At 46.5% G+C, this 27,471-nt stretch overlaps 1 protein-coding gene across 1 annotated transcript in view; it reads left to right on the top strand.

Moving 5' to 3' along the window:
• The window catches only part of TCF25 (transcription factor 25), a 77,192-nt gene that overhangs the window by 11,224 nt on the left and 38,497 nt on the right, over window positions 1-27,471 (top strand). Inside the window, exons 6-12 of the mRNA XM_068261437.1 lie at window positions 877-959; window positions 7,823-7,953; window positions 11,028-11,127; window positions 12,079-12,172; window positions 12,320-12,412; window positions 13,989-14,094; window positions 20,159-20,318. Of these exons, the coding sequence (XP_068117538.1) occupies window positions 877-959; window positions 7,823-7,953; window positions 11,028-11,127; window positions 12,079-12,172; window positions 12,320-12,412; window positions 13,989-14,094; window positions 20,159-20,318 (767 nt within the window). The remainder of the gene's footprint in view (window positions 1-876; window positions 960-7,822; window positions 7,954-11,027; window positions 11,128-12,078; window positions 12,173-12,319; window positions 12,413-13,988; window positions 14,095-20,158; window positions 20,319-27,471) is intronic.

The following is a 27,471-nucleotide window of genomic DNA, read 5'->3' as shown; positions in this document are numbered from 1 at the left end:
GGGGGGGGTCGTCTTGTACTCCGTAATATACGGTACATCACACACAAATGTTTTCTCCTGTTCCATGTCCATTTGCACCTGCATTGGATTTACTGTCTCAGGGCCAGATTTATCAAGAGTGTCTGAGACAAAATATTAGTAGGTTTTTACAAATCCATGCAGAACTGTCTCAGGCATCTTAAGAAATCGTTAGTGCAGATTCCTTCTAAAACTGTATAATAGGAGGAGCTAGGTAGGTCTCTCAGACAGTGCAGTGTGTGAGGGGAATTGCTGTTGCTGAGGTAACCAACACACCTGCTGTATTGATAGCAGCAGGCTCTGAGGAGGAATTCAGCAGGGGGAAGGATCACCTCACAAATCATGTCTAGCCTGCACTCTGCAATCCTGTTTAGTCTGCAGTTCTACATCTGTAGAACTGCTATCAAGCACTTCTTAATCTGCTCCAGTTTAGGGAAGGATTTGCACTTTTTGTAGTGCAGCTCTAGAAATTCTTGCCAAACTGCCACTATTACCTAGGATTTAAAGAGAAACTACGACCAAAAATTGAACTTTATCCCAATCAGTAGCTGATACCCCCTTTTACATGAGAAATCTATTCCTTTTCAAAAACAGGCCATCAGGGGGCGCTGTATGACTGATATTGTGGTGAAACCCCTCCCACAAGTAACCCCTCCAAGAAAAGTTCGAACTGCCAACAGTAAAATGTTCACTGGAGTTCCTTTTTAAAAAAGGTTCTTATTATCATGCAGAACTGTTCTCCCTGCTGGTTAGAACAGATTAAGAAGAAAAAAACTGTCGGTAATGCGTTGATAACTCTCCCCCAGTGTCTCTGTTTGCAGTAAATGTCAGAGGTGTCCTTTTCTGTCCTCCCTGCAGACCACGTCAGAGACAGCGGCCGCATCACCGGAGCACCTGGCTCACCGCGCCGAAGAATACGTGGCCAAAATACAGTAAAACAGGTAAGCTTAGTGTAATCCGTTTGAGAAATGATTCCTTTATAGCTGTGCCTTAATCTGCCAGTTGTTTGTTCTCATAGATTTAGCCGGTTTCAGGGGCATAACTAGAGGGGTACAGCTCCTGTGACCGCAGGGGGGGCCCAGAGCTGTAAGGGGGCCCCAACTACGACTTCACTACCCCTGATAAAGGGGCCCATCCTTCAGGTCAGATGGTTCTGTGGCTCCACTTGTTATGGGTGTGGAGATTATGATGGCCACACTTGTTCTATGATTGTTGCAAGATGGGCCCCCAAGCTGTCACAAGGGGTTGGTTAGGGAAACGGTGTGACCATTGGGGGGCTTGTCAAAGTTTTGCTGGGGGGCTCCATGATTTGGAGTTACCCCCGGCCTGTTTCGCACTGCATGCGCTCTGGTCCGGTGTTTGGAATGCAAGTGATTGGAGGATCCCAGTGACGTTCTTTCTCATATACTGTACAGCTGATATTTCTGTTCCCACTGTATGTGACGCCATGTGGTATGACTGGGAAATGCACTGCATGCTGTATTGGTGGAACGTTTGTGTGTCCTGCCCAGTTAAAGGGGAACTGAAGAGAGAGGTATATGGAGGCTGCCATGTTTATTTCCTTTTAAGCAATACCAGTTGCCTGGCAGCCCTGCTGATCCTCTGCTTCTAATACTATTAGCCATAGCCCCTGAACAAGCATGCAGCAGATCAGGTGTTTCAGACTTTAAAGTCAGATCTGACAAGACTAGCTGCATGCTTGTTTCTGGTGTTATTCAGATACTACTGCAGAGAAATAGACCAGCAGGGATGCCAGGCAACTGGTATTGATTAAAAGGAAATAAATATGGCAGCCTCCGTATACCTCTTACTTCAGTTCCCCTTTAAGTTAATTTAGGGCCGGTTCACACGGACGTTTGGCGGCGATTACGACGAATGGGAGCGTTTAGCATCGCGCGGTTACCGCCGATTACCGTAAATTGTGCAAATGCGGTGCTCCGTTCCCGATTTACCGCATCGTTTCATGCGACCATGCGGCTTCTAGGGTCGATCCACGGACCGCGTCTTCATGGCCCCTTGCGGGGACGAAAACCGGCGATCGTGACGGGACATCGACAATCGCCGCAGGAAGCCCAGCGCCGCTCCCGAACGAGACGACGCAGAACGGAAGGCCTGAAGAAGCCGTCAAGCATCCGTGTGAACCGACCCTAAATGCGATCTGTTCGTGCACAAAAAAGCCATGGCAAGTGTATAGGAAAAACAAGGGCATTATTTCCTGTGTGCTCTACATTTTTCAGTGTGAATCCAGAGCCTACAAGGACATAATGGAATGATTTGTATATATCACCCAACCCACCGTCCTGAAGAGATGCATTATAAGCAGCACAGTGGTGTAGGGGTTAGCACTCTCACCTTGCAGTGCTGGGTCCCCAATTCATACAGTGGTTTGCAAAAATATTCGGCCCCCTTGAAGTTTTCCACATTTTGTCACATTACTGCCACAAACATGAATCAATTTTATTGGAATTCCTTGTGAAAGACCAATACAAAGTGGTACGAAAGTGGAGAAGTGGAACGAAAATCCTACATGATTCCAAACATTTTTTACAAATAAATAACTTGGGGTATGCGTAATTATTCAGCCTCCTTTGGTCTGAGTGCAGTCAGTTGCCCATAGAAATTGCCTAATGAGTGCTAATGACTAAATTGAGTGCACCTGTGTGTAATCTTATGTCAGTACAAATACAGCTGCTCTGTGAGGGCCTCAGAGGTTGTCTAAGAGAATATTGGGAGCAACAACACCATGAAGTCCAAAGAACACACAAGACAGGTCAGGGATCAAGTTATTGAGAAATTTAAAGCAGGCTTATGCTACGTACACACATGCGACAACGATCGTTCGTTATGAACGACGAACGAACTTTTAATTGAAGGAAGAACGACCTAAGTAAAGTTAGTTGTAAAAGGTGTGTAACGATCTGATCGTTAAAATGAACGTTACAACAAATAAAGCAACGATTGCGCTTGCGCATAAAAATGAAAAGTTCCATGGAGAAATAGTGAAATGCGCATGTCAAGCCTAGTACGAACGATCGTTTCCAACGATGTACTACTTTTGCAAACGATCGTCGTTGGGAAAAATCCGCCAAGCTAGATCATTCGTTTTGAACCATCTAGCTTGTCCGTCGTTAGACTTCATAGTCGCTGGCTGCTTTTTTTCAAACGATCGTCGTTTGAAATGATCGGGGAACGATCGTTTCAAACGACTATAGTCGCATGTGTGTATGCACCTTTAGGCTACAAAAAGATTTCCAAAGCTTTGAACACCCCACGGAGCACTGTTCATGAGATCATTCAGAAATGGAAGGAGTATGGCACAACTGTAAACCTACCAAGACAAGGCCATCCACCTAAACTCACAGACCGAACAAGGAGAGCGCTGATCAGAAATGCAGTCAAGAGGCCCATGGTGACTATGGACGAGCTGCAGAGATCTACAGCTCAGGTGGGGGAAATCTGTCCATAGGACAACTATTAGTTGTGCACTGCACAAAGTGGGCCTTTGTGGAAGAGTGGCAAGAAGAAAGCCACTATTTGCAGTTTGCCACAAGCCATGTGGGGGACACAGCAAACATGTGGAAGAAGGTGCTCTGGTCAGATGAGACCAAAATGGAACTTTTTGGCCAAAATGCAAAACGCTATCTGTGGCAGAAAACTAACACTGCACATCACTCTAAACACACCATCCCCACTGTCAAATATGGTGGTGGCAGCATCATGCTCTGGGGGTGCTTCTCTTCAGCAGGGACAGGGAAGCTGGTCAGAGTTGATGGGAAGATGGATGGAGCCAAATACAGGGCAATCTTGGAAGTAAACCTCTTGGAGTCTGCAAAAGACTTGAGACTGGGGCAGAGGTTCACCTTCCAGCAGGACAACGACCCTAAACATAAAGCCAGGGCAACAATGGAATGGTTTAAAACAAAACATATCTATGTGTTAGAATGGCCCAGTCAAAGTCCAGATCTAAATCCAATCGAGAATCTGTGGCAAGATCTGAAAAACTGCTGTTCACAAACGCTGTGCATCTAATCTGACTGAGTTGGAGCTGTTTTGCAAAGAAGAATGGGCAAGGATTTCAGTCTCTAGATGTGCAAAGCTGGTAGAGACATAAAAGACTGGCAGCGGTAATTAGAGCAAAAGGTGGTTCTACAAAGTATTGACTCAGGGGGCTGAATAATTACGTACACCCCACTTTACAGTTATTTAAAAAAACGTTTGGAATCGTGTATGATTTCCGTTCCACTTCTCACGTGTACACCACTTTGTATTGGCCTTTACGTGGAATTCCAATAAAACTGATTCATGTTTGTGGCAGTAATATGACAAAATGTGGAAAACTTCAATGGGGCCGAATACTTAATCAAACCACTGTATTCCAGCCTGGGCACTATCTGAAAGAAGTTTGTATGTTCTCCCCGTGTCTGTGTGGGTTTCCTAGGGGCACTCCGGTTTCCTCCCACATCCCAAAAACATACAGATAAGTTAATTGGATTCTCCCTAAATTGGCCCTAGACTACGATACATACACTACACAATACATACATAGACATACAACAATAACATTTCTATAGCGCTTTTCTCCCATAGGACTCAAAGCGCTTAGGCTCTCTCAGATTCAGTAATTGGTAGTAGGATGAATTATTCGCGCAACAAAAATTATATTTCTGCAAATGCCAAACTGAACAGGTGGGTTTTCAGTCTGGATTTAAATACGCCCAGAGATGGAGCTGTGCTGATCTGCTGAGGTAAGGAGTTCCATAATGTTGGAGCAGCATGACAGAAGGCTCTGGGACCAAAAGTTTCCAAGTGGACTCTGGGTATGTCTAGATTATTAGAACCTGAGGATCTGAGATTGTAGGGAGTGCTATTCAGCTCTAACATTTCTTCCATGCATCCAGGGCCCAGATTATGTAGTGATTTAAATGTCAGTAGGCCGATCTTGAATAGGATCCTTCATTCTATAGGTAGCCAGTGAAGGGAGTGCAGGACTGGGGTTAAGTGGCAGTGACGGGGTTGGTTGGTTAGCAGTCTGGCAGCAGTATTCTGTATCAGCTGTAGGCGGTACAAGTCCTTTTTTGGAAGGCCGGAGTAGGTAGCATTACAGTAGTCCAGTCGGGATGTAAAGAAGGCACATATGACTTTTATGGTACATAAAAGTTTCCCCTGGTAACGGCGATCTACATCGCCGCTACAGGAAGCCACTCTCCTGCTTCTGTCTCTTCACAGCAGCCGGGGACGTCCTGCTGTGATGGAAGTTGACTGAGCATGGAGGCAAGGGACCAACGAAGGTATATAAAAATGAAAGCAGCCACCAGCTGCTTGACAAAGTATGTCATTAAAAACTTAGGAGAGGAAAATTAAAGTGGACCTAAACTCTTTCACAGGAGAGAAGGAGAACACAGAGGAACCCACCCTGTGTGTATTTAAAGATAACAGCCTGTCTAATTCTCCCCTATCTGCAAATAATGAGCCACTGTAATTTGAGCTGTCGGCTCTGCCTGATCTGGGCTGAGGTGTGCCATTAATGGCCCGTTTCCACTATACTTGGGCGAATCTGCATAGGAAAAAAGCCTTTGGATTTGCATGCGTATGCAAATTTGCGTTTGCTGGCGTTTTTTTTCATGGGAATTCACATGCGTATGCAAACTGTTTTTTAATGTACTTTTACTGTCGCCATTCATTAATATTGACTTCAGCATGCGTAAACGCATATGCATACGCGAATATGCATACGCATGAACGCGAAACCGCTTAAACTGCACAGAAAATCTGACAGAGGCGGCCTTTTTTTTCCGCCTGCAGGGGTAAGTGGAATTCGCCTGTAATGGAAACTAGGCCATTGACTTGTATATAATCAAGCGAATATGCATGCAGAAAATGAATGCAGATTCGCATTAGTGGAAACAGGCCCTCAGACAGGCTAATTTGTAAACACAGGAGGTTAACTGTTTCTTTGCTCCCATAAAACCAGGAATTAACCACTTCACTGCTGAGGGTTTTTTTCCCTTCTGTACCAGAGCAATTTTCACCTTTCAGCTCTCCTTCCATTCATTTGCCTATAACTTTATAATTACTATACATATCACAACAAAATTATCTATATCTTGTTTTTTCCTCCACCAATTAGGCTTTCTTTGGGTGGTACATTTTGTTAATAATTATTTTAAAAGCTTTTTAAGAGGTAAAATAAGAAAAAATGGAAAAAATTAATTATTTCTCAGTTTTCGGCCATTATAGTTTTATTATAATACATACTACCGTAATTAAGACCAACACATTTTATTTTCCCATTTTGTCCTGGTGATTGCAACATTTAAAATATTTCCCTAGGACCATGTATGGTGCTAATATTTTATTTGGAGATAATGCTGCATTTTTTTTTCAGTTTTACATCCATCACTAATTGCAAGCCTATATTTTCAAAATTAATCGTAATATACCGTCTTGATATTTTTTGTTAAATGCAAAAGTTTTATTTGGGCAACTATGGGAGAGTGGGGGAGGTAAGGGGTTAATTTTAAATGTATGTGTAGGTCTTTTTATTAAATAATTGTATGTAGGTGTAATTTTACGATTTGGCCACAAGATGTCCCCACACATTTTCTTCCTGCCTTCTGCTGTTAGTACAGGAACAGGAAGTAACGGGTGTATGTGTCAGGGCTTTGGAGTCAGTACAAAAATTATCTGACTCCGACTCCTCAGTTTATGAAGCCAGTGACTCCAACTCCAACTTGCAGGGCTATGGAGTCAGTACAAAAATCATCCGACTCCAACTCCTCGACTCCACAGCCCTGTTACTGTGTTAGTTACAATGACCGCAGGCAACTTATTGATGCGTTCCCATTCATTGATCTCCCCACTAACTGGCGACGGCAAGAACGCCCTGGGGAGTGTTCTGTGGCCAATGGCCACAATAGACAGGTATCTTTGTCCCTGGGCAGAATCTGAAGTCCTGCGGGACGTAGATCTACTGTCTGTAACCACTTAAAGAGAGTTTGGAGCCCCAAAAAAACCCTCTTTTGAATGGCCAGTACTCTTCAGCAATAAAATCATAGCTGAAACGCCGCATCCCTGCGGCAGAATGATCTATATATACCCCTGAAATCCCCAGTGCAAAATTCGGGGCTTCCTTCCGGGTAGAGGCAGAGCTGTGTGCAGTAGCTCTGCCTCTGCTTGTGTCAATCTCCGCCGATCTCCGCCTCTCCCCGCCCCTCTCTGTCTTCCTTTACTGAGAGGGGCGGGGGAGAAGCAGAGATCGGCAGAGATTGACGTGAATAGAGGCAGAGCTACAGTGCAAAGCTCTGCCTCTCCCAGGTAGCAAAATCCACGACCTGGAAAGTTGTGGAATTTTGCCCCGGGAGTTTGGGGGTATAAATAGTTCTGCCACTGGAATGCAGCGTTTCAGCTATGATCTTATTGCTGAGGGGGACTGGCCATTCAAAATAGGTATTTTTTTGGGCTTCAGACTCTCATAAGGAGTTCTGTGGGCTGCAACACCTTTTTAGATAAAGGTTGTTGTGCTGTTGTTTATCTTTTACAGCAGAGAGGAAGTTCTGGGATTTGGTCCGCTTTAATTGCAAGAGTACTCTAGAAGAAGAAGTTCTGCATAATAAGCAGCATAGGTTGTGACATCACTGGGAGGGCGGGTTACATACTAATATACAGCAATAAATAGATATAGGAAGTGTTTCTGATGCTGAAGCCAGCATAATTAACATAAGAGTGGGAATCCTGAATAATTTACTGCAATCTACTATAAGTAAAATTCCAGTAATGCTCTAATGTCTCATTTCTCTCTTCCCAGGAATCGCTATGAGGCTTTTGGAGACCAAGCGAGGAGTTCAGTATTTCACCTTCGAGCACCAGCGGGATTACCAGCAAGTACAGTTCAAGTTTCTGGATGCAGTGGAGTCTCTGGACCCCAACAACATAGTGGTGAGCGGACCCCATTCCTTGCTGCTTGCTATAGGATCAGTTCTCTCTGTGTTTCACTAGACTTGCAGGGGAAGGGGAACAGTTGCAGTAGGAGGTGCAGCACAGGTGCAGGAGAAGGGGTACAATTGCAGGAGGTGCAGCACAGTTGCAGGAGAAGGGGTACAATTGCAGGAGGTGCAGCACAGTTGCAGGGTAAGGGGAACAGTTGCAGTAGGAGGTGCAGCACAGGTGCAGGAGAAGGGGTACAATTGCAAGACAGGCAGCACAATTGCAGGAGGTGCAGCAGAGTTGCAGGAGAAGGGATACAATTGCAGGAGGTGCAGCACAGTTGCAGGAGGTGCAGCACAGTTGCAGGAGAAGGGGTAGAGTTGCAGGAGGTGCAGCACAGTTGCAGGAGAAGGGGTACAGTTGCAGGAGGTGCAGCACAGTTGCAGGAGGTGCAGCACAGTTGCAGGAGAAGGGGTACAGTTGCAGGAGGTGCAGCAGAGTTGTGGGAGGTGCAGCACAGTTGCAGGAGAAGGGGCACAGTTGCAGGAGGTGTGGCACAGTTGTAGGAGGTGCAGCACAGTTGCAGGAGAAGGGGCACAGTTGCAGGAGGTGCGGCACACTTGTAGGAGGTGCAGTACAGTTGCAGGAGAAGGGGTACAGTTGCAGGAGGTGCAGCAGAGATGCGGGAGGTGCAGCACAGTTGCAGGAGAAGGGGCACAGCTGCAGGTGGTGTGGCACAGTTGCAGGAGGTGCGGCACAGTTGCAGGAGGTGCGGCACAGTTGTAAGAGGTGCAGCACAGTTGCAGGAGAAGGGGTACAGTTGCAGGAGGTGCAGCACAGTTGCAGGAGGTGCAGCACAGTTGCAGGAGAAGGGGTACAATTGCAGGAGGTGCAGCACAGTTGCAGGGTAAGGGGAACAGTTGCAGTAGGAGGTGCAGCACAGGTGCAGGAGAAGGGGTACAATTGCAAGACAGGCAGCACAATTGCAGGAGGTGCAGCAGAGTTGCAGGAGAAGGGATACAATTGCAGGAGGTGCAGCACAGTTGCAGGAGGTGCAGCACAGTTGCAGGAGAAGGGGTAGAGTTGCAGGAGGTGCAGCACAGTTGCAGGAGAAGGGGTACAGTTGCAGGAGGTGCAGCACAGTTGCAGGAGGTGCAGCACAGTTGCAGGAGAAGGGGTACAGTTGCAGGAGGTGCAGCAGAGTTGTGGGAGGTGCAGCACAGTTGCAGGAGAAGGGGCACAGTTGCAGGAGGTGTGGCACAGTTGTAGGAGGTGCAGCACAGTTGCAGGAGAAGGGGCACAGTTGCAGGAGGTGCGGCACACTTGTAGGAGGTGCAGTACAGTTGCAGGAGAAGGGGTACAGTTGCAGGAGGTGCAGCAGAGATGCGGGAGGTGCAGCACAGTTGCAGGAGAAGGGGCACAGCTGCAGGTGGTGTGGCACAGTTGCAGGAGGTGCGGCACAGTTGCAGGAGGTGCGGCACAGTTGTAAGAGGTGCAGCACAGTTGCAGGAGAAGGGGTACAGTTGCAGGAGGTGCAGCACAGTTGCAGGAGGTGCAGCACAGTTGCAGGTGAAGGGGCACCGTTGCAGAAGGTGCGGCACCGTTGCAGGAGGTGCGGCACAGTTGCAGGAGGTGCGGCACAGTTGTAGGAGGTGCAGCACAGTTGCAGGAGAAGGGGCACAGTTGCAGGAGGTGCGGCACAGTTGCAGGAGGTGCGGCACAGTTGTAGGAGGTGCGGCACAATTGCAGGAGGTGCAGCACAGTTGCAGGAGGTGCAGCACAGTTGCAGGAGAAGGGGCACAGTTGCAGGAGGTGCGGCACAGTTGCAGGAGGTGCGGCACAGTTGTAGGAGGTGCGGCATAATTGCAGGAGGTGCAGCACAATTGCAGGAGGTGCAGCACAGTTGCAGGAGGTGCGACACAGTTGCAGGAGAAGGGGTACAGTTGCAGGAGGTGCAGCAGAGTTTCGGGAGGTGCAGCACTGTTGCAGGAGAAGGGGCACAGTTGCAGGAGGTGCGGCACAGTTGTAGGAGGTGCAGCACAGTTGCAGGACAAGGGGTACAGTTGCAGGAGGTGCAGCAGAGTTGTGGGAGGTGCAGCACAGTTGCAGGAGAAGGGGCACAGTTGCAGGAGGTGCGGCACAGTTGCAGGAGGTGCGGCACAGTTGCAGGAGGTGCGGCACAGTTGCAGGAGGTGCGGCACAATTGCAGGAGGTGCAGCACAGTTGCAGGAGAAGGGGCACAGTTGCAGGAGGTGCAGCAGAGTTGCAGGAGGTGCAGCACAGTTGCAGGAGAAGGGGCACAGTTGCAGGAGGTGCAGCAGAGTTGCAGGAGGTGCAGCACAGTTGCAGGAGAAGGGGTAGAATTGCAGGAGGTGCGGCACAGTTGCAGGAGGTGCGGCACAGTTGCAGGAGAAGGGGTACAGTTGCAGGAGGTGCAGCACAGTTGCAGGAGGTGCGGCACAGTTGCAGGAGAAGGGGTACAGTTGCAGGAGGTGCAGCATAGTTGCAGGAGAAGGGGTACAGTTGCAGGAGGTGCAGCACAGTTGCAGGAGGTGCGGCACAGTTGCAGGAGAAGGGGTACAGTTGCAGGAGGTGCGGCACAGTTGCAGGAGAAGGAGTACAGTTGCAGGAGGTGCAGCATAGTTGCAGGAGGTATAGCATAGTAGCAGGACAGTGCAGCACAGTTGCAGGAAGAGCGACACAGTTTCAGGAGGTGCGGTACAGTTGCAGGAACTGTGCAGGAGGTGCGGTACAGTTGCAGGAACTGTGCAGGAGGTGCGGTACAGTTGCAGGAGGTGTGACATAACAGCAGAAGTCACCCAGCATTTATCTGGCCCATTTTGTAAGAACAATGAAACATAGACGGGTCTCGGCATCGCCTGAGCCAAGTCTGAAGCCGAATATTCTCTCCAGTAGTCTATCAACCACTCCAGGCCCCCCAATAAATATAACCTAGCAGTGGCGGCTGACACAGGGGAGGGGACGGGTCCTGTAGGACAGGATGGGATTGAATAGGTATCATTGTGATTATGTCTGAGCATGTGGTGGCTCGTATATGACTCGCCTTGTTCTCATGTCTGCTCCAGCTGCTGCTCCAGATGAGCCCGTATCACGTGGACTCCCTGCTGCAGCTGAGTGATGTCTGCCGACTGCAGGAGGACCAGGAAATGGCCAGAGATTTAATAGGTAACAAAACAGATACGTTGTGTGCATCGCGCCATATGGAATAGTGGAACTTAGGGCTGCACTCACTTTTGTTACCAGCGGTTCAGACATCTATGGCTGTGTGTTGCGTTATTTTGATGGGACAGCACATTTACAGTTATACAAACTGTACACTGACTACTTTTTTGGAAAACCAAAGAAATACAACCCCCCCCCCAAAAAAAGAAAAAACATTCCCAAAATCAAGATGGCCACATCTAGCATTACACCTCTCAAACCCATATTTTGTATCTGTGCTTAAAGGGGTTCTGTGAAGGGTTTTAAAAACAATAAAACTGACACTTACCTGGGGCTTCTATCGGCTCCCTGCAGCTGTCATGTCCTGCGCCGTCCTCCTCCGATCCTCCGTTCCCCACCACCGCTCCCGGTCTAATTGTTCGCCTAATAGAATTGCGGCTGCACGGCCGTGGCCGCGTGCGTGCTCGCTCCTGCTCGCGTGTCTGGGAGCTTACTGTGCAGGCGCAGTAAGCTCCCAGAGACGTGAGCAGCATTCATCTAGTTAAAGGAATAATTAGACCGGGACCGGCAGCGGAAAACGGAGGATCATAGGAGGACAGCTGCAGGGGGCCCCAGGTAAGTGTTAGTTTTTTGTTTTAAAACCCTCCACAGAACCCCTTTAAGGGGGGGCTTGGATGCTTTCCTTACATTAAAAGGCATCCATGGTTATAATTATTAGGTACGGTAATTTCCAGTGGTGTTGATCCAGGGATTTTATGTGATTGCCATGGAGTCGGTATGAAATTTTTTTCCCTTTTGGGGCTAATTGGACAATGCCTTGTAAGGGTTTTTCGCCTTCCTCTGGATCAACAGTGATATGTGAGGGAGCAGGGCTGTTGTACTTTATTCTCTGGGTGAACTCGATATACGTATGTCTTTTTTCACCTAAAATAACGATATGTAACTGTGTTGCAGAGAGAGCCCTCTACAGTCTGGAATGTGGCTTTCACCCGGTCTTCAGTCTCACTAGCGGGAGCTGCAGACTGGACTACTGCCGACCGGAGAACAGGTCAGCACCTTCTTTTATTATGTACGGTGATTTGTGAGAAAAGTTGTACAACTGATTTGTCAGATCGGGACTGTGCTTTTTGTTTTACCACCAATCAACACCATGAAGCAGCAATGTTTTACCTCTGTCTCTCTTTTCTCACCACAGAGGGTTTTTCTTGGCTCTCTTTAAGCACATGATGTTCCTGGAGAACAGAGGCTGTCCGAGGACGGCCCTGGAGTTTTGTAAACTCATCCTCAGGTCAGTGGACACCTCGGCTCCTATTTTACACAGGCTTGTGTTTCTGCATAGGCCATGTAGGCTGCAGCCTACGGGAGATGTTTCCTGTGGTAATGGTATTAGAGGCTTCATATGGAAGAGGGGATTGTAAACAGAATGATACAGCTTCACTTCTCTTAATGGAACCCAAGTACCTGTTAGATAAGGTAACAAATGTAATATTTACCTCCCGGTATGGGAGGTTTGTGACAGAGTGTGTAGGGGCGGGGGATAGATAGTGCAGTTTCCTTCTTAAACAACTGTAAAATAGGAGTTACCAATCGGAAGGTTTGTCAGACAGTGCTGTGTGTGAGGAAAATTGCTGTTGCTGAGGTAACCAATACATCTGCTGTATTGATACTGGCAGGCTCTGAGGAGAAATTCAGCAGGGGGGACGAGCCCTTCACAAATCATGTCTAGCCTTCACTGCACTGTAGAACTGCTATTAAGCACTTCTTATTTTGAGGCAGCTTAGGGATGGATTTGCACTTTTCTTAACTGTAGTGCAGCTCTAGAAATTCACCCTAAACTGCCACTATTACCTAGGATTTAAGAAGGTTCTTATTATCGTGCAGAACAGTTCCTCCTGCTGGTTAGAAATGTTCAAGAAGAAAAAAACTGTCGGTAAGGCTTTTGATAAATCTGTCCCTCAGCTTCACAAAGCTTCAGACAGGCTGTCACATCATGGCTGCAGGAGGGGTGTTGCCCCTTTCTTCAGATCTACAGATGTCTACTTCTTAACCTGAGTGGGGTCAGCTCCATGTCGTGTCCCGTCCCCCCCGCCTATACACTGGTTGCATGTGTGGTAACCTACCTTTGTGAGTATTATTTAACACGAAGAACCTATACCCACATTACTTTGATATCAGGCCCAGATTTAAATCATAGGAGCCTATAGGCACAGATTATATGGCAGCCTAGACTTTGCCATCCATGAACCTACTGGTATATATCCCTGCCGAACTGCACCACAAGTATGCTGGCTGTTCTAGCTGTCACTTCTCCCTTACTACCCCTTGCCCATCATAGGTAGCTACAGGTGCCCCTTAGTATTAGGTACCCTCAGTATTAAAGAGGTGCCCCTGACTGAAGGCAGATCTCATCAGTAGAATGCAGAGAGCCGGGTGAGTAATCTCTCAGTTACACTCTCATCAGGACTCTGCATAGGGAAGGGGAGAGACACTATAGGAGGGGAGTGAGCCGCCTCTCCGTCATCAGACGCCTGTAGGCATGTGCCTACAGTGCCTTACAGTAAATCCAGCCCTGTTTGATATACTACACTATTTTGGGCTCTCCATTTCTTCTTTTGTCTATTACCCGCTAATTAGTGATTCAGTGAAGAAAAAAAACACCTCCCCTCTGATGTTCATCAGGTATGTGGGGCCTGTTACATTCATCAGCTTCTGTAGGGGGGGAATCACTCTGCTGCCATGATGTGGCGCTGCTGTAGGAAGTGTTGTGAAACTTTTAACTCCTCCTCTGTGGTTTCCGCTCCATACCTGAGATGAGGTTGTGGGTTTTCTGGTAACCATGTGTTGTATTCTCTCTCTGCCTTCAGTCTGGATCCGGACAATGACCCTCTGTGTATGCTGCTGCTGATCGACTACCTGAGTGTGCGGGCCCGAGAATACACCTTCCTCAGCCGGGTGTATGAGGAGTGGGAGGTGAGTCATCTAGGCTGGCATCACACTGACTGTGGTGCAGGGATCGGGTGAGAGGTGGAAGGTCCATGTACTCTGTATACACACATTTGCACTGTACACACAGTCATGCACACACTGTACATGCATGTACTCTGTATACACAAACCTGCACTGTATACACACTCATGCACACACTATATTTGCATGTAGTCTGTATACACTCACCCACAAAGTATACACACTCACGCACACACTGTACATGCATGAACTCTATATATACACACATGTACTATATGCACACTCAATCACACACTGCATGTGCATGTACTCTGTATGCACACCTGCACTGTATACACACTCATTCACACACTGCATGTGCATGTACTCTGTATACACACCCGCACTGTATACACACTCATACACACACTGTACATGCATGTACTCTATACACATCCCTGCACTGTATACACACACTGTACATGCATGAACTCTATAAATATACACACACGTACTGTATACACACTCATACACACACTGTACATGCATGTACTCTGTATACATACCCGCACTGTATACACACTTGCGCACACACTGCACATGTATGAACTCTATATATACACACACGTACTGTATACACACATTCACACACTGTATGTGCATGTACTCTGTATACACACCTGCACTGTATACACACTCACGCACACACTGTACATGCATGTATTATATACACACCCCTGCACTGTATACATACACACATACTGTATATACACCCCCCCCCTGCACTCTCACTGTGTACGCATACCATATATACAGTATATATACACCGTCTCTGCGTATTATGTAGTCCCGCACACAATGCACACTTGCCCATAGTTCTGTTTAAAGATTGCTTTATGCTAGCATTTGTACAAAGCATGGAACACTGCATATAGCTGTTCGTAAGATTGATATCCCTGGTTATGAGATAGATAAACCAGGAGATCAGCCACTGTCGCCACTACCCTGTGCAGTAAGCTTCAATATAGAAAATTGTTACAGTTTAAACGTTCACATTTAATGACGTTTACCTTAGCCTGAAGATTGCGTAATGTATACCTCTGCTTTCAACCGCTCTGCCCCTAATTGCTATAGTATGTACAACCCGTTTGTATACATAGTGTTTAGTTTCAGGGTGCAGTCACACTGTGTGTTGCGTAGCACATGCTATGCCGCAATGCACACTAATCACGTAGAAATGCACACGTTATTTCATAGCATGGTGTGCCTTTTTGCAGAAACACACGTCAGTCATGCATTGGGATAATGCAGTCTGTTACAATTATTTATTTATTTATTTATTTATTGTATTTATAAAGCGCCAACATATTACGCAGCGCTGGACAATAAATAGGGATACATACAATATTTAGGGGTGACATACAGCAAAATGACAATACCTGAATACAAGAAACATCAGATCACGCAGCACAGTATGAGTACAAGGTAATGCTGAGTCAGTCACTGGATGGAGCATGGAGATTAGGCAAGTTAGGTTCACTCAGATGCATAGCATGGGTTCACAGTAATGGAGGTGCATGATCAGGTAGGACACAAAAAAACCCTGCCCAAAGGCTTACAATCTAGAGATTACAATGCAGAGATGTGAGCATGCCCATACATCCCCAAAACATTTAAAGAGTACCTAAATTGTAGATAACAGTTTGCTTTAATCCTAATAAGTTGCCAAGTCATATAACATCACACATGATAAAGTGTGATTTTCTCACCCCTAAGGTCCGTATTCCACATATGATCTCGAAATCCCCGCCCCCGGTGTGAAATTGGCCCCTGGCATTTTTTTCTTTCCAAACCATAAGTGCAAAGGATGCTGGGGGATTGATGTCATAACTCCACCCCTCATGTCCATGAGATCTAATCTAGGCAGACAGACATACATCTGAAATAAGAGTTATAGCAAACAGACATGCTAAGACAGGCTGCAGCAGTTATCCTGTGTCTCCTCTATGTTACACACTGCGAAAAGAGAAGTAATTTGATCCAGGCAGGCAGAGAGCAGGGGAGGGAGGGGCAGGGAAGTTAACCAGTCTGGAGGAGAGGACACAAAGCTAGCCATTAGGATAAACAAGGAAATGCTACTACATATATAAATGTGAGTCTGTTCTATCCACTATGATGTAAACTTTATATGTTCATCTAACTGTACATAGTGCATAGACTACATATATGTATTGTCATTCATACATTTTTTTGGCTGGAGATGGTCTTTAAAATTGACCTATGATGTAAAAATAAAAACCTCACCACCAGCACAGGCAGCAGATGTTTTAGCAGACTAACAGGGGAAAGTGTAAAAACTGACCACTTGTTCCATAAAATCCAGGTTTTGTTGGTTAGCCACGTCCTGTTTTTTTTAAACTGCCATTGCAGTTTTCTGCCTTTGCAAAGACTGCTAAGAGATTGTTATGTCACCTGTGGGTGGGAGGATCCTCATAGTGTGGCCTGATAGGTCCTCTATTTCTAACTGTGCCACTGAGCTAGCCTATCACATATAGGTACTCTGCTTCTACCTGTGCCACTGAGCAAGCCTATCACACAGAGGCACTCTGCTTCTACCTGTGCCACTGAGCCAGCCTATCACAGAGAGATACTCTTCTTCTATCTGTGCCACTGAGCCAGCCTATCACATATAGGTACTCTGCTTCTACCAGTGCCACTGAGCCAGCCTATCCCAGAGAGGTCCTCTGCTTCTACTTGTGCCACTGAGCCAGCCTATCTCAGAGAATTACTTTGCTTCTACCTGTGCCACTGAGCCAGCCTATCCCAGAGAGGTACTCTGCTTCTACCTGTGCCACTGAGCCAGCCTATTCCAGAGAGGTACTCTGCCTCTACCTGTGCCACTGTGCCAGCCTATCCCAGAGAGGTACTCTGCTTCTACCTGTGCCACTGAGCCAGCCTATCCCAGAGAGGTACTCTGCTTCTACCTGTGCATCTGAGCCAGCCTATCACAGAGAGGTACTCTGCCTCTACCTGTGCCACTGAGCCAGCCTATCCCAGAGAGGTACTCTGCTTCTACCTGTGCATCTGAGCCAGCCTATCACAGAGAGGTACTCTGCCTCTACCTGTGCCACTGAGCCAGCCTATCCCAGAGAGGTACTCTGCTTCTACCTGTGCCACTGTGCCAGCCTATCCCAGAGAGGTACTCTGCTTCTACCTGTGCCACTGAGCCAGCCTATCCCAGAGAGGTACTCTGCTTCTACCTGTGCCACTGAGCCAGCCTATCCCAGAGAGGTACTCTGCCTCTACCTGTGCCACTGAGCCAGCCTATCCCAGAGAGGTACTCTGCTTCTACCTGTGCCACTGAGCCAGCCTATCCCAGAGAGGTACTCTGCCTCTACCTGTGCCACTGAGCCAGCCTATCCCAGAGAGGTACTCTGCTTCTACCTGTGCCACTGAGCCAGCCTATCCCAGAGAGGTACTCTGCTTCTACCTGTGCCACTGAACCAACCTATCACAGAGAGGTACTCTGCTCCTACCTGTGCCACTGAGCCAGCCTATCACAGAGAGGTACTCTGCTTCTACCTGTGCCACTGAGCCAGCCTATTCCAGAGAGGTCCTCTGCTTCTACCTGTGCCACTGAGCCAGCCTATTCCAGAGAGGTACTCTGCTTCTACCTGTGCCACTGTGCCAGCCTATCCCAGAGAGGTACTCTGCTTCTACCTGTGCCACTGTGCCAGCCTATCCCAGAGAGGTACTCTGCCTCTACCTGTGCCACTGAGCCAGCCTATCACAGAGAGGTGCTCTGCTTCTACCAGTGCCACTGAGCCAGCCTATCAAAGAGAGTTAACTCTGCTTCTACCTGTGCTCAGAGAGGAGAGGTGAAGAGAGACGAGAAGTAGCACAGTGCATGCCACAGTATATTGCATTCCAGAGCTGCCACAATGCTTCCCTGCTGCTTAATGAAGAAAGTTGTGTGCTAGTTTGTGGGAGGCTATGTCACTCTCTCTGGTGGAGTGCAACGCCCAATAGCTTTAGGAAGCTGACATAGTTACATAGTTATTTTGGCTGAAAAAAGACATACGTCCATCGAGTTCAACCAGTACAAAGTACAACTCCAGCCCGTCCCCCACATACCCCTGTTGATCCAGAGGAAGGCGAAAAAAACCCCACCAGGCATGGTCCAATTAGCCCCAAATGGGAAAAATTCCTTCCTGACTCCAGATGGCAATCAGATAAAATCTCTGGATCAACATCATTAGGCATAACCTAGTAATTGTAGCCATGGATGTCTTTCAACGCAAGGAAAGCATCTAAGCCCCCTTTAAATGCAGGTATAGAGTTTGCCATAACGACTTCCTGTGGCAATGCATTCCACATCTTAACCACTCTTACTGTAAAGAACCCTTTCCTAAATAAATGGCTAAAACGTTTTTCCTCCATGCGCAGCTCATGTCCTCTAGTCCTTTGAGAAGGCCTAGGGACAAAAAGCTCATCCGCCAAGCTATTATATTGCCCTCTAATGTATTTATACATGTTAATTAGATCTCCTCTAAGGCGTCTTTTCTCTAGACTAAATAAACCCAGTTTATCTAACCTTTCTTGGTAAGCGAGACCTTCCATCCCACGTATCAATTTTGTAGCTCGTCTCTGCACCTGCTCTAAAACTGCAATATCTTTTTTGTAATGTGGTGCCCAGAACTGAATTCCATATTCCTAATGTGGCCTTACTAGAGAGTTAAACAGGGGCAATATTATGCTAGCATCTCGAGTTTTTATTTCCCTTTTAATGCATCCCAAAATTTTGTTCGCTTTAGCTGCAGCGGCTTGGCATTGAGTACGATTATTTAACTTGTTGTCGATGAGTACTCCTAAGTCCTTCTCCAAGTTTGATGTTCCCAACTGTATCCCATTTATTTTATATGGTGCTAGACCATTGGTACGACCAAAATGCATGACTTTACATTTGTCAACATTGAATTTCATCTGCCATGTATGTGCCCATATAGCCATCCTATCCAGATCCTGTTGCAATATGACACTATCTTCCTGAGAGTTGATGATTCTGCACAATTTTGTATCATCTGCAAAAATAGCAACATTGCTCACTACTGCATCTACTAGGTCATTAATAAATAAATTGAAGAGTACTGGACCCAGTACAGACCCCTGTGGGACCCCACTGCTAACAGTCTCCCATTTTGAGTACGATCCATTGACCACAACTCTTTGTTTTCTTTCCATTAGCCAGTTCCCTATCCATGCACACAAACTCTTCCCCAGTCCTTGCATCCTCAACTTTTGCACCAGACTTCTGTGGGGAACAGTGTCGAAGGCCTTTGCAAAGTCCAAGTATATCACATCTACAGCATTCCCAATATCCATATTAGCATTCACTACCTCATAAAAGCTGAGCATGTTAGTCAAACAGGACCTGTCTTTAGTAAACCCATGTTGATGCTGAGAAATAAGATTATTTTCTACTATGAAGTCATGTATAGTATCTCTTAGTAACCCCTCAAATAGTTTGCATACAACTGATGTTAAGCTTACAGGTCTATAATTTCCTGGATCAGATTTTTTGCCCTTCTTAAATAATGGGAAAACGTGGGCTGTACGCCAATCCACTGGGACTCTGCCAGTTGCAAGAGAGTCACAAAAAATAAGATAAAGGGGCTTAGCTATAACTGAACTTAATTCAGACATAATAGGTGGAGGTATCTTCCACACTCAGGTGGCATCTTTGGTGGTGAGGAAAGAGGCTACTTGTGTAGTTGTCCCCCCCAAGCTTTCTAAGCAGCTGTATATATTCAGCTGCAGCCACTGAGCAAATACAATTAGGTAGCTGCTGTACATAATGAGCTGTACCAAGATATAGTGTATACGATTTCACATAGGCAAGTTTCACATAGATTTAGTGAATGAGGTATGCAGTAAGCCACAGTACTGTGCAGCAAGCTGAATTATCCTGCATAGATATTAAAAGACTTAGTGATCCCACTCGATCCTGTGCTGAAAATTGCCTTATATTACTGATATTTTCTGCATTATGTTGACCATGAAATAAGTTGGTGTCACCTGTCCATTCTAGTCTCACAGGAACTTATCCCAACTCCCGAACTTTGCATTCTCCGTGCCGCTCGCCCTCTTCCTGTACAGCCAGCAGGAAGATGTGTCAGCCAATGAGGGGAAAGCAACCCATGACCGGGCATCACAGCTTATACAGCAAGCGCTCATCATGTTCCCTGGAGGTTTGTATCTGCTCAACTTCTAAATAAAGCTTTCTTGTGACTTTCAATGTTGTCATGCAGTCATGTGACCTGCCGTGCCATAATGCAGTCATGTGACCTGCCGTGCCATAATGCAGTCATGTGACCTGCCATGCCATAATGCAGTCATGTGACCTGCCGTGCCATAATGCAGTCATGTGACCTGCCGTGCCATAATGCGGTCATGTGACCTGCAGTACTAGTACACAGTCATATGATCTGCAATATAATTTTGCAGTCACGGGACCTGCCATGCCATTACGCAGTCATGTGTCATTACACACAGATGTGACATACATTATCGTTATATATGTGACATTGAGGTTGATGCATGAAATGTTACATTATGCTGTTAGAGCGTGTAAAGTTAAGTGTGCCATTTTATTCTCTTTTGTTTTGGGAGTATTTGTTGTGCCATGAAATATGCTGTACTTCCATTAAACAACAACAGGTTATGTTAAGTTCTGTAGCTTGGAACTAATATTAAATTCCTGCAAATTTACAATGCCTTAGGCTGGATCCATACTATAAGTGCTTTTCTGGGCGCTTGGGAATGCTGAGCACTTTCTGAACACTTTTTAATAATCACTCCCATTCACTTTCATTAAAATCATGGTAAAAATCACATAAAAATCGCCACGATCGTGCAAATTGCATAACACATCGATTTTTATGTGATTTTTATCGCGATTTTAATGAAAGTGAATGGGAGTGATTTTTAAAAAGCGTTCAGCAATCACCAGTGCTCTGAAAAGTGCTTATAGTGAGAATCCAGCCTAAGAGATATTTATGTTGCTGTTATATGCATATTTTCTTTAATGCGGATGTGAACTCAGAACTTCCTCTCTGTTCTAAAAGACACACAACCACGTAATAACCTTTAAAGAGACTCTGAAGCGAGAATAAATCTCGCTTCAGACCTCATAGTTAGCAGGGGCATGTGTGCTCCTGCTAAACCGCCGCTATCCCGCGGCTTAACGGGGGTCCCTTCACCCCCAAATCCCCTCGGTGCAGCAGAGGAGCGCTTCCTGGTTGGGGCAAGGCTAACCGCCGCAGCCCTGCCTCCCGCGCGTCTATCAGACGCATACCTCCGCCTCTCCCCCGCCCCTCTCAGTCTTCCTTCACTGAGAGGGGCGGGGGAGAGGCGGCGATGCGCCGCTGATAGCCGCGACTGGAGGCAGGGCTGCAGCAGTTAGCCCTACCTCCAGGAGCGACCAAATCTACGACCAAGTCTTGCAGGGGGGATTTGGGGGTGAAGGGACCCCCGTTAAGCCGCGGGATAGCGCCGTTTTAGCAGGAGCACACATGCCCCTGCTAACTATGAGCTCTGAAGCGAGATTTATTCTTGCTTCAGAGTCTCTTTAACCAAAAATAATTTCTTTGTCACAGCTGATACAAATCCTAAAATAAATATGCCCTGTTTCTACTTCCTGATTCATGGAAGCAGACATATTAACAGCCTGTGCTTTCAAATGGGCTCACCTGCCATCTCTGCCATAGGCAGTCATGTGACAGGAGGGAGATCAGATTACAAGTTGTGATTAAACGCAAATGAAGGGGGATTAAACGGGCTAAACTCTCTACATACAGGTTGCATTTCTCTGTTTTCCTTCTGTGTTGTGCAAGAGTTCAGGTCCACTTTAAAGAGGCACTGTAGTGAAAATAACATAAGGAATAGAATTGCTTATTTTTTTTACAATATTAATTTATAGATGATTTAGTCAGTGTTTGCTCCCTGTAAAAGCTCTCCTCTATCTGATTTACATTCTGAAATGAATCACAGTGTAAGCTCTTTAGTCCTGATAACTGCATCTCTGCCGAATGTTCATTTACCGAGGGTTGTAAAGCTAGTACAAAAACATAGCTGGTCTCCCAGAATTCTCAGAGGAGTCAGCATAATAAACAGCCTAGGCTGTGACATCACTGGCCAAGTAGGCAATTCAATAGAGGATGGAGAAGCACCCAATCTTCCTTTTTGAAAGACAACAAGTCAAAATCGACTTTGGGGTCACAACAGAAGACGAAGCCTTTTTGAAGGTACGCCCACTCAGGTGAACCCAGTGGGAGCAAGACTCCGCTCTTTCTGGGGAATCTTGGTGGAAACGATAAAGGATGCCTGGGTCTTGAGGACGTTGGGAAAAGGCCACTTGTGGAAGTTCAAAAAGTCACTACCCTCCTTAAGATTTGTGGAAACAAAGATTCCTCACAATGCTCAAAAACGCAAAATCCTATTAGAATATGTAGATTCCTTGAAGCAAATAAAGGCAGTCATTCCAGTACCAGCACAAGAAGCATCAACAGGTGTCTATTCTCAACTATTCTTGGTACCAAAAGTGTCGGGAGGATGGCGTCCTGTCCTGGACCTAAAGTTCCTCAACAAACACATAAAAATCAAGCATTTCAAAATAGAGTCGCTTCAAACTATTATAAAAATGATCCGAGTAAACGATTGGATGACGACAGTGTACTTATCCGACGCGTGCTTGCATATCCCAATAAAACCTTCCTTCCAGAAGTTCTTGAGGTTTGCTGTAAACGGAGAACTCTTACAATTCCAAAGTCTGCCTTTTGGGATCTCTACAGCCCCACGAACATTTTCCAAAGTCCTTCTGCCAGTGATTGCTCAATTGAGGGAAGAAGGTCTAAAAGTCTATCATTATTTAGACAAAACAGAAAGGACCGGCACCGCTGTCTTGTATCAAAGCTCTTTTAATAGCACCAAAGTGGCAGCAGTGACAGACTGCTGTTTCGGTTTACACCTTCATCAAACTGCACAAAGCCATAATGGTTTTATCTGGACTGCACTTCCCAGGAGGCACTGGGGAGAGACCTTGGGCACGCTGCATACTCTTTTTTGGAAACGGTGCTCCCTCTCTTTTGTTTATGTATCATTATTTAGACGACATCCTGTTAGTGAATCAAGATCGCCTGACTCTGCTGAAGCATCAGGAGAAGTTGATAAATCGTCTGGAGACTCTGGGGTGGTTAGTCAACTACCAAAAAAGTCAATTACAGGCTTCCCAAGACATGATCTTTTTAGGAGCCCGCTTTGTTACACACCAGAACAAAGTCAGTTTACCAGAGGGGAAAATAGTCGCCATTCAGAACAGAGTAAGAACAGTTCTTTCCCACAGCAAAGTGTCAGTCAGAGAAAGCATGGGCCTTCTAGGGACGCTATCTTCCACCATACCACTAGTAAAGTGGGCACATTGGAATCTAAGAACATTTCAGGCTTTCTTCCTCAGGAACTGGAACAGGAGGAATATGTCTCAGAAGTTCCACATACCAGCGGAGGTCAGGATTTCACTGCAATGGTGGCTGATCCAATCAAATCTGCAGAATTGCCATCAAATACAACCAGTGAAACCGATACTAGTCACCTCAGACGCAAGTATGTCAGGTTGGGGAGCCCATTGTCAGGGAGAATGTGTTCAGGAGAAGTGGAGAATGAGTCAGTCAGGGACACCATCAAATATTCTCGAGTTGAGAGCAGCTTTTCTATCTCTCAGGGCATTCAGGCACATACTTTACCAAAAATCAGTGTTACTACAGATAGACAACACGACTGCAGTGTCATATGTGAGGAGGCAGGGGGGAACCAGAAGTCGTCAATTACTCTACGAGACCAGCCTCATGATGAATTGGGCACAGAGAAACCTAGCAGATTTGTCAGCAATGTACCTACCAGGGATACAGAATGTATTGGCAGACCATTTGAGCAGGAAGTTCCGAGATCCCCACGAATGGGCCCTGAACTGCGAAGTCTTCCACATGATAACGAAGAAATGGGGGATCCCACAGGAAGACTTATGCGCCTCTCCACAGAATGCGAAGTTACAGAAGTTCTTTTCTCGTTATCCCCATCCAGAAGCAGCGGGAATAGATTGCCTGACCCAACCATGGAAGTTCAAAATGGGGTATGCATTTCCTCCCTTCCCATTAATAACAAGGTTTCTGAGCAGGTTAACTCAGGAGTGTTGCACGATCATTGTTATTTTTCCTCATTGGCCAAGGAGACCGTGGTACACCCTGGCCAAAGAAATGAGTATGGAACCGCCACTTCAGCTACCCAAAATTCCCGATCTACTGCAACAGGGCCAACTTCTGTACCCAGAAGTGGAGAGCCTCAATTTAATGGCATGGAAATTGAGAGGAGGAAGTACATAGCTTTGGGCTGTACAGAAGATGTGGTAGCCACCTTATTAAAGGCACGGAGGGTCTCTACGAACGCAACTTATCACCGTGTATGGGAACGTTTCATCATCTATGCTGCAGCCAATGACTTTAATGCAACTTCACCTCAAGTAAAGGATATACTAAATTTTTTACAGACAGGAGTAGACAAAGGGTTGAGTTTGTCAGCAGTTAAGGTGCAGGTTTCAGCATTATCCGCACTGACGAATGAGAAGTGGGCATTACATCCATTAATAATGAGATTTATACAAGCAGTACAAAAGATTAGGCCACCAAGGAAACCTTTTTTTCCGCAATGGGATCTGTGCTTGATACTGGATGTGTTGTCAAACGCCCCGTTTCATCCAATAGAATCATCAACAATATGGAATGCTTCACTAAAAACAGTTTTTTTGACTGCTATAGCGTCAGCAAAAAGGGTGTCCGATCTACAAGCACTGGGATGTTCAGACAATCTCTTACAGTTCTATCCAGATAGAGTAGTGATAAGACCGGTTCTGTCCCATATTCCAAAAGTAGCATCATCATTCCATATCAATCAAGAACTGACATTGCCTACCTTTTACATACAGCAGGAAAAACATCCGCTAGATGTAGGAAATTGTATTAAGGTGTATCTGGATAAGACCGCTCCATTTAGGTCTTCAGACCATCTGTTTGTAAATATTAATGGAGTCAGAAAGGGGCAGCCGCTTACATCAAGAACCATTTCATGTTGGTTGGTAAAATTGATTCAACTAAGTTATAAACTCAAAGGGCTAGAAATACCCAGAGAAGTTAGAGCCCATTCAACCAGGGGTATGGCAGCATCATGGGCTTCATTTTCAAAGGTGTCGGTGGAGACAATCTGTAAGGCTGCAAGCTGGTCTTCACCGCATACTTTTTTGTCGCATTACCATGTAAATCCAGCATCTTTGTCCTCATTGGAATTTGGAAAGGCTGTGTTGTCAGCTTCTTGTAAATAAATTTTGTGTGTTTGCTCTTCCCTCCCTCTGTAGCTGATTTGTTATGTCCCATGAGTATGCCGCCATTTCTGTCCAGGAAACCGGAAAATTGTATACTTACCTTCCGTAATTTTCCTTTCCTGGAACAGACAATGGCGGCATACGAATCCCTCCCTCTTGTCCATTCGAGGACTGATATTCACGAGAATGGCAGGGGGGGGCGGGTTCTTTTAATTTATACAAAGATCTGTCCAATTGGGTTCAAGGGGTGGAGATGAACCCATGAGTATGCCGCCATTGTCTGTTCCAGGAAAGGAAAAATACGGAAGGTAAGTATATAATTTTCCGGTTTACCGAGGGTTGTAAAGCTAGTACAAAAACATAGCTGGTCTCCCAGAATTCTCGGGAGGAGTCAGCATAATAAACAGCCTAGGCTGTGACATCACTGGGGGGGGGGGGGGGGGGCTACATACCAATATGCAGCAATAAATAGATATAGGAAGTGTTTCTGATGCTGAAACCAGGGTATTTCATGTAATAGCGTGTACCCTGAATAATTTCCTGCATTTTCCCCATAAACCATACCTGTGCCTTGCTATACTGGGGGACACCTGTGCCTTGCTATCCTGGAGGACACCTGTGCCTATCTAGCCTGGGGGACACCTGTGCATTGCTATCATGGGGGACACCTGTACCTATCTAGCCTGGGGGACACCTGTGCCTTGCTATACTGGGGGACACCTATACCTATCTAGCCTTGGGGACACCTGTGCCTTGCTATACTGGGGGACACCTGTGCATTGCTATCATGGGGGACACCTGTACCTATCTAGCCTGGGGGACACCTGTATCTAGATAATCTATACTGGGGGCACCTAGACCTGGCTACCTACCTACAATAATCTGCAGGGAATTCTGAAGACAGATGGGCACTGTGTATTGGGCGACACAGGACAGGTAATGTATAAATTCACATGGGGGTACATTTATACACTAAGGGGTCAGCGGATGCGGTCGCTTCCCAAGAGATTTCATGTTGAAATCGATCGGGAATCGGCCTGCGGCGTATGGGCAGCCGATAGATGTTTCTCTAATCAGATTCGATCAGAAAGAGATCTGTCTCTTGGTCGATTCTGCCCATTATCGCTGGATGTATGGCCACCTCTACATTCGTATTAGTGCAGAATGAGCAGCAGCTGCAGCTTGGAAGTATAAATAATCAGAGGTTTTGGGGAGTAACTTTTTAAATTTCGTTCAAATTTTGTGTTTCCAGCTTTTATTAAACTCAAAATGTTTACTAGACCCTTGCTTGGTACATTTTGGTAAGTTACAGGAAAAATAGGTTATGAAAATTCATTTGATCCCTTTTTGCACATAAATCCAGCAGAAACTGAACGCTGAGGGGGTTAATAGAGTCTTTCAATGAAGAACAAAAAAAAGTTTGCTGCTAGATACTCAGGTTAAAGGGAAGGTTCGGGGACAATAAAAAAAAAAATCCAAATCCACTTACCTGGGGCTTCCTCCAGCCCGTGGCAGGCAGGAGGTGCCCTCGGCGCCGCTCCGCAGGATCCCGGTGGTCTCCGGTGGCCAACTCGACCTGGCTAGGCCGGCGGCCAGGTCGGGCTTCTTCTGCACTCCATTATGCGTTTCACGCCGGCGCGCTGACGTCATCGGACGTCCTCCGGGCTGTACTGCGCAGGCTCAGTAGTTCTGAGCCTGCGCAGTACAGCCCGGAGGACGTCCGATGACGTCAGCGTGCCGGCGTGAAACGCATAATGGAGTGCAGAAGAAGCCCGACCTGGCCACTGGCCAGGTCGAGTCGGCCACCAGAGACCACCGGGATCCTGCGGAGCGGCGCCGAGGGCACCTCCTGCCTGCCACGGGCTGGAGGAAGCCCCAGGTAAGTGGATTTGGATTTTTTTTTATTGTCCCTGAACCTTTCCTTTAAGTGACATGTATTATGCGAATAGGGTAAGTTGCAACCCATGCGTAGCCCA

This window comes from Hyperolius riggenbachi, chromosome 11 (assembly GCF_040937935.1).
Source record: "Hyperolius riggenbachi isolate aHypRig1 chromosome 11, aHypRig1.pri, whole genome shotgun sequence".
Classification (NCBI taxonomy): Eukaryota; Metazoa; Chordata; class Amphibia; order Anura; family Hyperoliidae; genus Hyperolius; species Hyperolius riggenbachi.
Note: the sequence above shows the minus strand (reverse complement) of the source record. Positions and strands in the feature narration are given on the sequence as shown.